The sequence below is a fragment of the Loxodonta africana genome, chromosome X (assembly GCF_030014295.1).
Source record: "Loxodonta africana isolate mLoxAfr1 chromosome X, mLoxAfr1.hap2, whole genome shotgun sequence".
In the NCBI taxonomy this organism is placed as follows: Eukaryota; Metazoa; Chordata; class Mammalia; order Proboscidea; family Elephantidae; genus Loxodonta; species Loxodonta africana.
The window spans coordinates 11118428-11130739 of record NC_087369.1 but is presented as its reverse complement, the minus strand read 5'-3'; the positions used below and the strand labels follow the sequence as shown (position 1 = coordinate 11130739).

Sequence of the window (12312 nt, the reverse complement as noted above, 5' to 3'; positions counted from 1 at the left end):
GGTACTTCAACTTGATTTTGTGTGGGTCACTGTGTAATTCATGCTCCAGCAAACCAACCAAATAAACTATTAGACCCTCTCCTAACCTCTCAAGCTGAAATACTTAATGAACAATCTGTGCTTAATGGGCCCATATCAATAAACTCAGACTGATCCAATTTTATGTTCCTTGCACCATTATCCCACACACTTAATAGCCATTCCAAATCGTTCTTTTGGAGTGTATCATACCTCCTCCTGGGTCATACTTTGTACTTCATCTTTTGGGTCTCACTGGGACTTAAGTCTAGTTATAGTTCTAGAAGAAAAAATGGGTGGTAGGGGTGGGTCCTGAGAATATTCAGCAACGTCTTGTAAGGCATGACCCTAGGTGATGCCCCAGGGAATGACTCAGATGCTACCCCAGGCAATAGTTCAGACAAAAACTCTTCAGACACAGCTGGGTTAATCTCATCAGATGGGGGTGGAGGGAATAATGGTTTTACTGGAGAAGATAGCTTAGCAGACAAAGATGGAGTAATATGTTCAGATGAGAATGAGAGGGCTGGTTCCTGTTGGCAGTAGTGATTCAACGGACTTTAGGGGCTCAAGGTCCCCAGCTTCCTGATTACCTGCCCATATGCCTCCATCCCAAGTTTCGAGATCCCATTTCTTCCCAATCAATGCCCTCACTTTAACTTCAGTCACCATTCTATGTTGGGAATTCAGTTGGCATTGTAATTCAGCCAGTCTTATACGACTCTGGGTTTGGTTTTTGGCAATATCAGCTCTGTTACTACAAGAAATAAGGCTTTCTTTCAGGGTACAAGTGGCAACTCTGAGGTCTCTTATGCAGTGCATGAGCTGTGACTCTGATGCCCTGAGCTCATCTCTTTCTTTCACCACTTTGTCTAGCGAAAGTAGGATCAATCAACCAGCTTCCCCATATTTCTCATTCTGACAAAACTGCAGAACAGTTTCAAACATGTGATCACCCAGAGCCTTTTTTCTCACCAATACTCGATCTACTGGTGCATGATATTTTGTGTATTATATTGCCACCTTACACCATGGATTAGCAGCACCCTCTTTACTACTGAAGGCAGAGTTATCAGCACCTTTAAGACTAGTCAGACTTGAGAACCAATTTAGAAAACTCATCCTTATGACTGGCAGCACTCCAACACTGGATCCCTGACAAGTGGAGTAAGGGCTGGGTTCTCCAGACAATCAGAACCAGTGACGCATACACACACACACACACACACACAGATTTATCTCAAGGAAATGGCTCACGTGGTTGTAGAGGCTGGTAAGTCTCAAGTCCATGGGTCAGGCCTCAGACTGGAGACTTCTCCTAACTCATGTAGCTGCAGCGGCTGATGAACCCAAGATCAGCAGTAAGACACATGCTGCTGGCTAACAGACTGCAGAGGGTGATGAATCCAAGGTCGGCAGGTAAGAGAGCAGGTTGCTGGTTCACAGGCTGCGGACGCTGACGAATTCCAAGATCAGCAGGCAATATGGCAGTCAGCCGGCTCAAGTCCCAAGAACCAGAGGTCAGATGACGACCAGCCAGATCAGAATCCACAGTACGCAAATGAGCTTTGCCAGAATGTCCATACATTTGTTGGATGCAGGCCACACCCCCAAGGAAATAGCCCTTACAACTGATTGGCTGATCACATCAAATCACATCATGGATGAAAAACTACATTATTACACAACCGCCAATCCACTAAGAATCATGGCCCACCCAAGTTGACACACAACCATAACCATCACGTAAGGTTAAGGTAAGTTGGGGTAATGATTTGTGGACTACTGCTCTCAGAGCTTCCAGCAAGTCTGAAATCTGTAAGAAATTTAATTTTGTTCTTACACCAGGTGCCACCTAGCTCTTCTGGTCTCAGGCTAGAAGAAGCCATGGTTCATGTAGGCTATTAGTTCTGTGGACAAGTTTCTTCTTTGAGTCTCTGGTTTCCTTCATTCTCTTCTGCTCCAGATGAACAGAGATCAATAGTTGTATCTTAGATAGCCACTCGCAAGCTTTTAAGACCCCATATGCTATTCATCAAACTGTAGAACATTATCTTTATGAACTACGTTATGCAATTGACTGAGTTGTCCCACAAGACTATGATCCTAAGCCTTTTAAACCAGTAAACCAATCCCACGAGGTGTATGGATATGTCTAGGAAGTCTCTGTAACGGTGCTCCCCTGTTTTATTACATAAATGAATATATATGCAGCATATTAAAAAATGTATATACATATGCCTACAGACACTCCTATACCTGCACATGCATGTACTCACATATGCCTTCCTATACACATATATGCATACATATATACCTATGTAACCAAACTCATATCTTTTGGTTGTTACTACTGTTGTTGCAAAATTGTATGTGTAATAGCATTTATTAAAACTGTCCCTTATTCTTGCGTACTTCTTAGTGTCTTCATTTGCCTTGGTCAAGTTGTACAGACTTGACCCATACTGGGTATCGCCTTTCCCATCAACAAAAATAACAAGTGTTTACTATCTAGAAAGCAATTTCTCCTCTCTTCCCCTCCCATCCCTGGTAACCATCAAAGAATGTTGTTTTCTGTGTGTTTATCTATTCTTGGCTTTTTATTAAAGTGAGACCATACAATATTCATCCTTTTTTGATTGACTTATTTTACTCAGCATAACATCTTCCAGATTCATCCACATTATGTTTTGCAAACTCGTTACCCTTTAATAATTGCATAGCATTCCATTGTATGTATGTACCATAATTTGTTTATCCACCCATCCATTGATGGGCACTTAGGTTGTTTCCATCTTTTTGCTATTGTGAATAATGCTGCTATGAACACAGAGGTGCATATGCCTATTGGTGTCACTGCTCTTATATCTCCAGGATATATACCTAGGTGTGGGTTTGCTGGATGATAAGGTATTTCTATTTCTAGCTTTTTGAGGAAGCACCATACCATTTTTCACAGTGGTTGTACCATTTTACAATCCTACTAGCAGTGTGTAAGGGTTCCAATCTCACCATGTCGCCAGCATTTGCTGTTTTCTGTTTTTTTGATCAGTGTCATTTTTGCAGGGATGAGATGGTATCTCTTTGTAGTTTTGATATGCATCTACCTATGGCTAATGATCACAAGCATCTTTTCATGGGTTTCTTAGCTGCCTGAATGTCCTCTACGGTGAAACGTCTGTTCATGTCCTTGGCCCATTTTTTGGATTGGATTGTTTGTCTTTTTGTTTTTGAGTTGTTGAAGTTTTCTATATATTTTAGAGATTAGATTCTTATCAGATATGTCACTGCTAAAGATTTTTTTCCCAGTCTGTAGGTTTTATTCATTTGGTAAAGTCTTTTGATGAGCTGAAGTATTTAATTCTTAGGAGATCTCAGTTATCTAATTTATCTCTTGTGTTGTGTTTCTACATTTTCAGTTGTGTTTGATAAACTATTTATGCCCAAAATTAGGTCCCCTAGTTTTGTCCCTATGTTATCTTCCAGGAAAGAAGTAGTCATTTTTGGCACATTTCACACAAGCCGTAGTTGAAAACACAAAACTGGTTACTATGATAATGCTAGTTTGGTCATGGAATTCTCTAGAAATCAAAGCACCACTTGAAATTATGAGGTCTACTTCCACAAACCTCCTTTTAGTTCAAATACATAGGATCCCCCTCATTGTCCAGAACTCTGTGCTTTGACAATTTCCTACCTCTTAAAAACAACCTCCAATCTAGATATGGCATTAAAGACTTCTCTAGAATGCATCAATGCATCAACTGTTCCCTAGTTTAAAAGTGGCAACGCACAGGCAGCTCTGTAGAGGGTAGGGAAGCTAACTTTGCAGGATGGAACGCTCTCAGACATAACAGCCAGGAGACTGACATCCAAGCATGAGGAGGTAGAATAAAAACCCCAAGAATACTGAATAATGGCAGTAAAAGAACAAAGATCTAGCAGGGCAAAAGGCAAGGCCACATGGCATTCACGATCCTCAGAATAAAAGACCCAGAAAGGATACATTATTCTTTGCCAACACGGCTATTTAAAGCGATGGCATTCTTTTTAATGCTTTGGCAAGTGAATGGGTACATGATGCTTTCCTGTCCAAGGGACACCTTCTCCCATGCTGCTCACGGGAGATCATGGAGGTGTCCCAGCTCCATCAGGGAGGTTGACCGGAGAGTCGATGTACAGAGCCTCGAAGTCACTGTGCTTTGACTGTGCTCCTCATTATTCAGGTCCTGAGTGTTTATGTCTGCTCTAGATTTAGCTCTTGCCAAAGAACTGGTTGCCACTGCTTGCATCCCAAGTTGATATCGCTCTACTTGTGTGCCTCATTTAGAGGCAGTCCGAAACAACACCCAGTGCTGGCCAAGTCTCTGCTCATAAGGCCTGATGATATTAATCCTCCCTAACTTTCAACATGTCTGTTTGCCCCAAAAAACCCACTGCCATCGAGTCAATTCTGACTCACAGTGACCCTATAGAATGGAGTAGTACTGCCCCATAGAGTTTCCAAGGAGCCCCTGGTGGATTTGAACTGCTGACTTCTTGGTTAGCAGCTATAGCACTTAACCACTATGCCACCAGGGTTTCCTTCTGTTCACCCAGGGGGTGGAAATGTAAGTGCTTCCTGACAATGTTACAGGTGTAGACGGTCTAGCTCCATGCCAGGTGTAGCTGGAGATTATAGGACCTCCAGGCACGAGCCAGTGGCTTATAAGGCAGGCACTTACAAGTCAGGCCTTGAGTATAAGAAACAATGTGGAGTGATTAAAGGCAGAATATAATTACTCCAAGGACTGTCTGGATGGTGCACACGGTTAATGCACTCAGCTGCTAACCAAAAGACTGGAGGTTTGGTCTGCCCAGAGGCACCTCGGAAGAAGGGACTGGTGATCTACTTCTAAAAAATCAGTCACTGAAAACCCCATGGGGCACAGTTCTACTCTGACATACATGGGGCACCATGAGTCAGGGTTGATGACAGCAGCTGGTTTGGTTAGGGGAGTGGAGACACTCCCAGCCACCACATTAGGGGAGCAGAGCCCAGAGGGACAAATTGAGTAATCCAAAGGGGCTGCAGTCAGTGACTTCAAGAATGGAGGTCAACTGGTTAAGAACTTTGCCCACAGGAATGCTGCAGGGACATTTTATACGAGCTTAGAGTCCACTGAAAGCACCAACTTAATTGTCAAAAATCGATAAGCATCTCCTAAATGATCCTCAACTGTAATGCAACCCTAGGGGAATGTCTCCTCCTTTAATTCCGGGGAGAGCGTCATCTGTGTTACACTTCCCTTGGGTCAATTTAACAAGGAGGGGGAGGCTGGGCTTGAGCTGCCAACTTTTTATACTGCCAAGTAAAGACTTCAAAAAAACAACAAACATCAACTATCACCATTATTTCATAGGAGAGACACATTTTAACAGAAAAAAAAATTATCAGAATAAGACCAGAAAAAAATAGTTGCTATAGAATTAATTCCGATTCATGTGTAGGTTTAAGGAGCAAATCGGGCAACCCCAAGCTCCCTGGTATTTCTCACTCACTCTTAGCCAGGGTTTCCCAAACTCAGTGCTATCGACATTTGGGGCCAGATCATTCTTTGCTGTGGGGCTTTCCCATGTATTGCAGGATGTTTAACAGCACCCCCGGTCTCTGTCCGATAGATGCCAGTAGCACACACCCCCAGTTCTGACAATTAAAAATGTCTCCAGACATGGGAAAGTTCCCCCTGGGGGGTAAAATCTCTCTCTTCCCACGTTCTGAACCACTGTACTGGTGGGAAAAGGACAGGTACTTGTGTAAACTGACCCAGGATGGCTTTAAAACGCATCTCTGCTTTTTAAATGGTACCGCTGCAGCCCTGGAAGGTGTTTCTGAGAAACCCTTGCTGTCCCAAAGGTTGAAATGCTGGGATATGACCCTCCTCTGTGCCAGCTGTAGCATGTTTCCTAAGAAGGTTCCACCGGTCTAGAAATAATACTTTTTCAAAGATTCTAATGAAGGGCAGTGGTCGCCCCTGAATACTTTTCTTAAATACTTTACCCTTTTCACAAATATATCCTCTGAACACCACCTCTAGGAAACAAAGAACTCACTTGCTATGTTTGGTAAATGTCACAGCAAAATATGCAACCATTATGTTCCAGTGGAGCAATGATCCATTTTCTGCGTTTTAATACAGCACAGCAAATTCCAGCACCCACACGGCACAGTTTCAGTAGAAAGACGCAAGAATGAGCAGAGGACTGCTCAGAGGAGACAATAGCCACTCACAAACGCCAGCAAGCTAGAGTGGAGGAATGCGTGATAAGTGAAGAATGTGACCACAGAGATAGCCAGCCCGGCTGAAGGAACTCTGCAGCATTCCATGGGGACATTTAACGCCCAGGACATCATAATAAGCAAGGAGGAATGGCTATAAAACCCCCCTGCACACAGAAGGCCCCTTCGTAGTTAGTTTGCCCTGCAGCAGGGAGTCATATGATCTGCTTTTGTTGCTATTCTTACATTTTCTAAAAAGCCAGCAAAGTAGATTTCCAGACACTCATGAAAGATCCACTATACTGAGCAGGCCCAACCATTTTAGCTTTCCAGAGAAGATTTCCTTCCCTCAGTTTGCCTGGCCTTCTGCTCTCCCTTCATCCCAAGATAGTATTTCATTTGGGACTAAAGAAGCGTTAAACAAAAAATATGCTTCCTAGTTTTCAGAAGGTCATATTTTAAAATAATTTGGTTTTAAGACGCTTTCCAGAGGGTACAAAAGAGAGAAAGTCTCTAAAAAGAGGACATGAAAGCCAGGGAAGACTCATGATGTTGAAAATGGGGCCTTAGGCCCAGGAGGATGGACCCTGGCTGGTGCAAACAGTTAAGTGCTCAACTACTAGTCGAAAGGTCGGTGGTTTGGACCTTCCCAGAGGTGCCTCGGAAGACAAGCCTGGCAATCTACTTCCAAAAGGTTATAGCCTTGAACATCCTAGGGAGCACAGTTCTACTGTGTACATATGGGGTTGCCATAAGTTGGAATCGACTCAACAGCAACTAACAACAACAACAAAAAGGCCCAGGAGAAGAAACATGACCCGCTAAAAATCTTGGCCATGTAAGGAACACACCACCTCCCAGTTCTGCTCATGACCTATGGGTCAGACAGGAGGAAGAGAAGGAAGGAAGGAGAAATAAGAATTCATAAACGTAGCCAAGTCTTGATTTTCAGAAGGCAAATTATGTCGAATATAAATGACTGCATTTAAACGCTTTCTACCAAAATGAAATAGAATAGATTCTGCTATCACCTGTTGACCCAGTACTTGTGAAAATGTCTTTTAAACCAAGATATACGGGTTTTTCCATTAACCTATAGAGTTAGGAGTCACATACATAAAAGAAAACATGGTTTTGCTAAAGCTGGTCTGAGGGACTGATGCTGTCTACTAGAAAGATGGAAGGAGGGAAAGGAGGAGGGAGGGAGGGAGGAAGAGAAGGCGTTCTGAACTAGCTGGGAGGATAAGGAAAGCCAAAAACATCTATTCTTAGTAAGTCTTTATAACCATTTTGCAATATTGAAAATGTCACATTTTAAATGCACTTGAAATTCTATCATACGTATCAAGAAGCCAAATATAAATGAAGATCCATTATTTTGTATTATATCAGACATTGCTCTCTGATAAAATTGTGGACAATCACACGTTGGAACTCTGCTAAACCTCCTTCCATGGGGAAAAGGACGTTAAGCAGAAGGCAAGATTTAAAAAAAAGCTTCTTACCTCTTTCTGGCTTCTTCATACTGCCAGTTAAGTCGGACTCGGTCTACAAGTCTTGTTTTATCATCAAAGACAAACTTTCAGGAACAGAAGCAAAAAAAAAAAAGAAGGAAAACATATTAAAAACATATTTTTAATACAACATGATGAATCTTGAAAACATGATGCTGAGTGAGATAGGTCAGACATAAAGGGACAAATATTGTATGACCTCATTTATATGAAATTTTTAAAATAGGCAAGTGTCTAGAGACCAAAGTTTACGAGTAGTTACCAGGGGCGGGTGGAACGGAGGAGGAATGGGAGGAATGGCAAATTATTGCTTCAGGGCTACTGAGTTTCTGTTTGGGATTATGGAAAACTTTTAGAAATGGACAATGGTGATGGTTTAACAACATGGTGAATGGAATTACTGTTACTGAGCTATACACTTAAAAAAAAATACACTTAAGAAGTGTTTAAATGGCAAATGTTTTGATATATGTATCCACAGTAAATTATAAAAAAACATATTTTCAAAATAGAAAATTCATTTCAACAATCAGCAACAATGGAGAACCTTCTTTTCTTTCAAATTGGAAAAGGTCTAGAAAGAAACTCACTAAATAATACTCTGCAGAGACCTCTAGCTGGTGGGGTTGGAATACTTTTGCTTTCTCCAAAGTCGTGAATTTTTTTTTTTTTATAGTGGAAGTATATTCCTCCATTGTGTAATTCCAAGCAACAACAAAAGAAGATTTAAAAGAGATAGGGATACAGTGTGGGTGAATGTCAAAAACATTATGCTGAGCGCAAGAAGCCACAAAGTTTATTACTCCATTTGTATGAAACAGGAGCCCTGGTAGTGCAGTGGTTAAGAGCTACGGCTGCAAACTAAAAGGTCGGCAGTTCAAATCCACCAGCCACTCCTTGGAAACCCTATGGGGCAGTTCTACTCTGTCCTATATAGGGTTGCTATTAGTCAGAATCGATCGACTCGATGGCAATGGGTTTGGTTTCGGTTTAGGGCTAGGGGTTGTAGGGAATGGGGAGTGATTGCTTAATGGGTCTGTGGTATCCCTTGAGGGTGATAAGAATGTTCTGGAACTAGATGAAGGTAGTGGTTTCAAAACACTGTACTAAAATGCCACTGAATTGTACACTTTAACCTGGTTAATGGTTACGTTTATGTTATGTGGATTTCACCTCAATAAAAACAAAAAAGAAAATAGAGAATCACTTAGTAAAAGTTGATACAAAGGCAAAAAGCTTAATCCCATTGCCTCCAGGTCCTCAATACATCTAACACAATGATGTTCCACTCAGAAGGCACAAGATCTGAAGAAGACAGACTAGCTGTGTGAGGTGTGGGCTACAGGACTCCTTCCAAGGTCACACGGTGTATTACACAATGAAAGGTAAAAGGGAAGGGACCATGGTATGGAAATGCCTGGCGTTGGGGAGAATCATCCAGGACTTGAAATCACAACACAACCAGTAGCTGTACTTAAATATTTTTCATACCAATAACATGGAAGTGAACCAAATCCCATACAAAACCAAAAGGACTTGTTTGCAGGATAAATGTAGCTCATCTTGGTTACTTCTTCCTTCATTCCTGGGAATAGCCTACAATTGTATTTTCAATCAACTGGCTCCATTGGTGGATCTGACCTTCCTAGACCATATACCAGAACCACTAAGTCTTTTTTTTTAATTTTTTATTGTGGTAAATGTATACAGAACAAAACACTTGCCATTTCAACACTCTTCACATGTACAATTCAGTGACATTAATTATGTTCATCATGTTGTGCAACCACCATCGCTATCCATTTCCAAATTTTTCCATCACCGTTACCTGAAGTTCAGTGTCTTCTAAACAATGAGCCCTCCTCCCCCACTCCCTCCATCTAGCCCATGGTAACCACCAATAAACTTCGGTTCTTATACACTTGCCTATTCTAGATATTTCATGTAAGTGGGATCATACATTTGTCCTTTTGTGTCTGACTGACTTCACTCAGCATCACGTTTTCAAGGTTCATCCATGTTATGGCATATATCAGAGCGTCATCACTCTATATGGCTGAGTAATATAGGCCACATTTGGTTCATCCATCTGCTGATTGGCATTTAGGCTGTTTTAGTAACCTCATACCAGCAAGTATTTGAAAATATCCTACTTGAATGATCAGTGATGAATTTATTGACAGGAGCTTTGCTACATGCTGATGAGGAATTTCTTTATACCTTTACTGCCTTGAATGACAAGATCAACAAGTGCCTTTCGAGGGACTAAACATACCCCCTGAGATAAGCCACAGTTCTATACATTTGCACAGTTTCAGCTGACGTCCCCCTCCACAATCTCCTCAGCAGAAACATATTTAGGCCGCAGCATCACCTTCTGGAAACTACCTGCGGTGGGGATGAGCTACTTGTCACCTCATCACCATCTTTACTAGAGACCCCTCAGTCAACTTCATCAAGCCCAATACACTTCTAAGCATAGACCTCTAAGCTTCGTTTTAGCACTCTTCTTTGAGAATAAAATGGATGTCTTAGTCAAAAAAGAAGAAGCCTACAGCCAAAACCATTCAATAGGCTCCTGCCTCACACGCCAACATCATGTACCCCAACTGCTAAATTCCAAGGTTTGCCTATATTGCCTACAAATCTGTGGTTGCAAATCCCTGGTCTCAAAAAGCGTGTATGATATACACAAATACCTACCCACTGACTTGAGGCATTAACCAAGTGTGACAGGCAGACCAGACCTGGTATTGTACAATCCCTTCCACTTGAGAGTGGGCTGGGCCTAGTGACTTGACTTTAACCAAGGGAATACAGCAAAGGTGATAGAAAGTCATTGCCGTGAGTAGGTTACAAAAGACTGGGCCTCCCATCTTGCTAACAGCCTTCTCAGTTTGCAAGCTTTGATGCAGCAAGCTGCCCCGTTGGAGAGGTCCACATGGCAAGGAACTGAGGTCCTCAGCCCAACAACCTGTGAGGAACTGAATCCTGAACACAGTCATGTGAGCTTGGGAGTGGATCCTTCCTCAGTCAAGCCTTTGGGTGAGAGCTTAGCCCTGGCACCTTGACTGCAGCCTTGTGAGAGACCCTGAAGCAGGGGAGCCAGCTCAGACTCCTGACCCATAAAAATGTGAGATAATAAAAGTGTACTGTATTAAGCTACTAGGTAGGTTTTAAGATAATTTGTTATGCAGTAATAGCTAACTAATACACTAAGTTGTAGCCTTTGCTACATTTTTCTACAGTAACAAAATGGAGTAGAAAGTACAGGGGTTTAGGGGTCAGCGAAGTAGATTCAAACCCAGATCTGCTTTTCCCTAGCTATCTGATATTAGGTAACCTTACACCTTGGTCTCTTCACCTCTAAAACGGGTGGGAAAAATGTTTAATTTTGTTGGCAGCCAGAAAGCTGTCAGCCCAATGCCAGCCCCCGTACACTACATAGGCTTATAAGCAATGACAGTGTACTACTAGCATTATTACAACAGCATAACCAGCCACTGCCCAGTGAACATTTTTAGAACATCCTACCTAAATCATTAGGAAGCCTTCAAGCTTACCTGTTTCTCACAAACTAGTTAAGAGTATCTCAATTCTAATTCTAATCTTATGATAAACTCCCCAAAAAACTCCAGTTGCCGTCAAGCCAATTCCGACTCATGGTGACCCCATGTGTTACAGGGTAGAACTGCTCCATGGGGTTTTCTTGGTTGTAATCTTTATGGAAGGTGATCACCAGGCCTTTATTCTGTGGCACCACTGGGTGGGTTCAAACTGCCAACCTTTAGGTTAGTAGTTGAGCACAAATTGTTTGCGCTACCCAGGGACCTTAACCATATGATAAGAAGCAATGAATTACTTAAGGAATTCAATGACTCTTGTACTTCTTTCCTTCCCTCGCTCTGAAATCTTTAGGCAAAAGGCTGGGCATTTCTGACTTAGAGATTCTTCTTTCTCTGGGTTAAAGATGGTGACCATATTCTTTAAACCAAAGGAGACACATGGTCACAAGTATACTTTTGAGAACAATAAGGAGAAAATTGAAATTGGGACTGTTTCAGAAAATCCAAGACATAAAGAGTCATTATTTATTATATTATGCACCTCGAAGAGGCACTACTGACAAAACTTTAAATTGGCTAATTATTTAAAACCCTGAGTGTTCCATATTTTTTCTGTTGTCTTTTTTTTTTGTCTTCTGCATTCCATTGATACCTCATCTTAATAAGCCCTAAAAAAAAAAAAAAAGAAACAGTCCAAACTGCTTTTCCATGTGGTAGCAAATGAATGTGAAAGTCCCCTCACTGACATTACGACAGCAGTGTCTGTAAATATTCACCACCCTGCTTCAAATAGTGATTGCCAACCTTGTTTTTCTGTCTAACTTAAGGCTTTGCAAATTAACAAAAGCGGCATTATAGAATCCTTCCAAGTCTCACACAAAATTAATTTTAATTCAATTTCCTGACATTCTGTTAGAGGAATAAGAAACAGCATTTGAATATAATTCTAGGGTGG

At 41.7% G+C, this 12312-nt stretch overlaps 1 protein-coding gene across 1 annotated transcript in view; it reads right to left on the bottom strand.

Moving 5' to 3' along the window:
* WWC3 (WWC family member 3) overlaps positions 1–12312 on the bottom strand; it is a 127270-nt gene that overhangs the window by 41885 nt on the left and 73073 nt on the right. The window contains exon 8 of the mRNA XM_064277955.1: positions 7783–7856. Coding sequence (XP_064134025.1) covers positions 7783–7856 — 74 coding nt within the window. The remainder of the gene's footprint in view (positions 1–7782; positions 7857–12312) is intronic.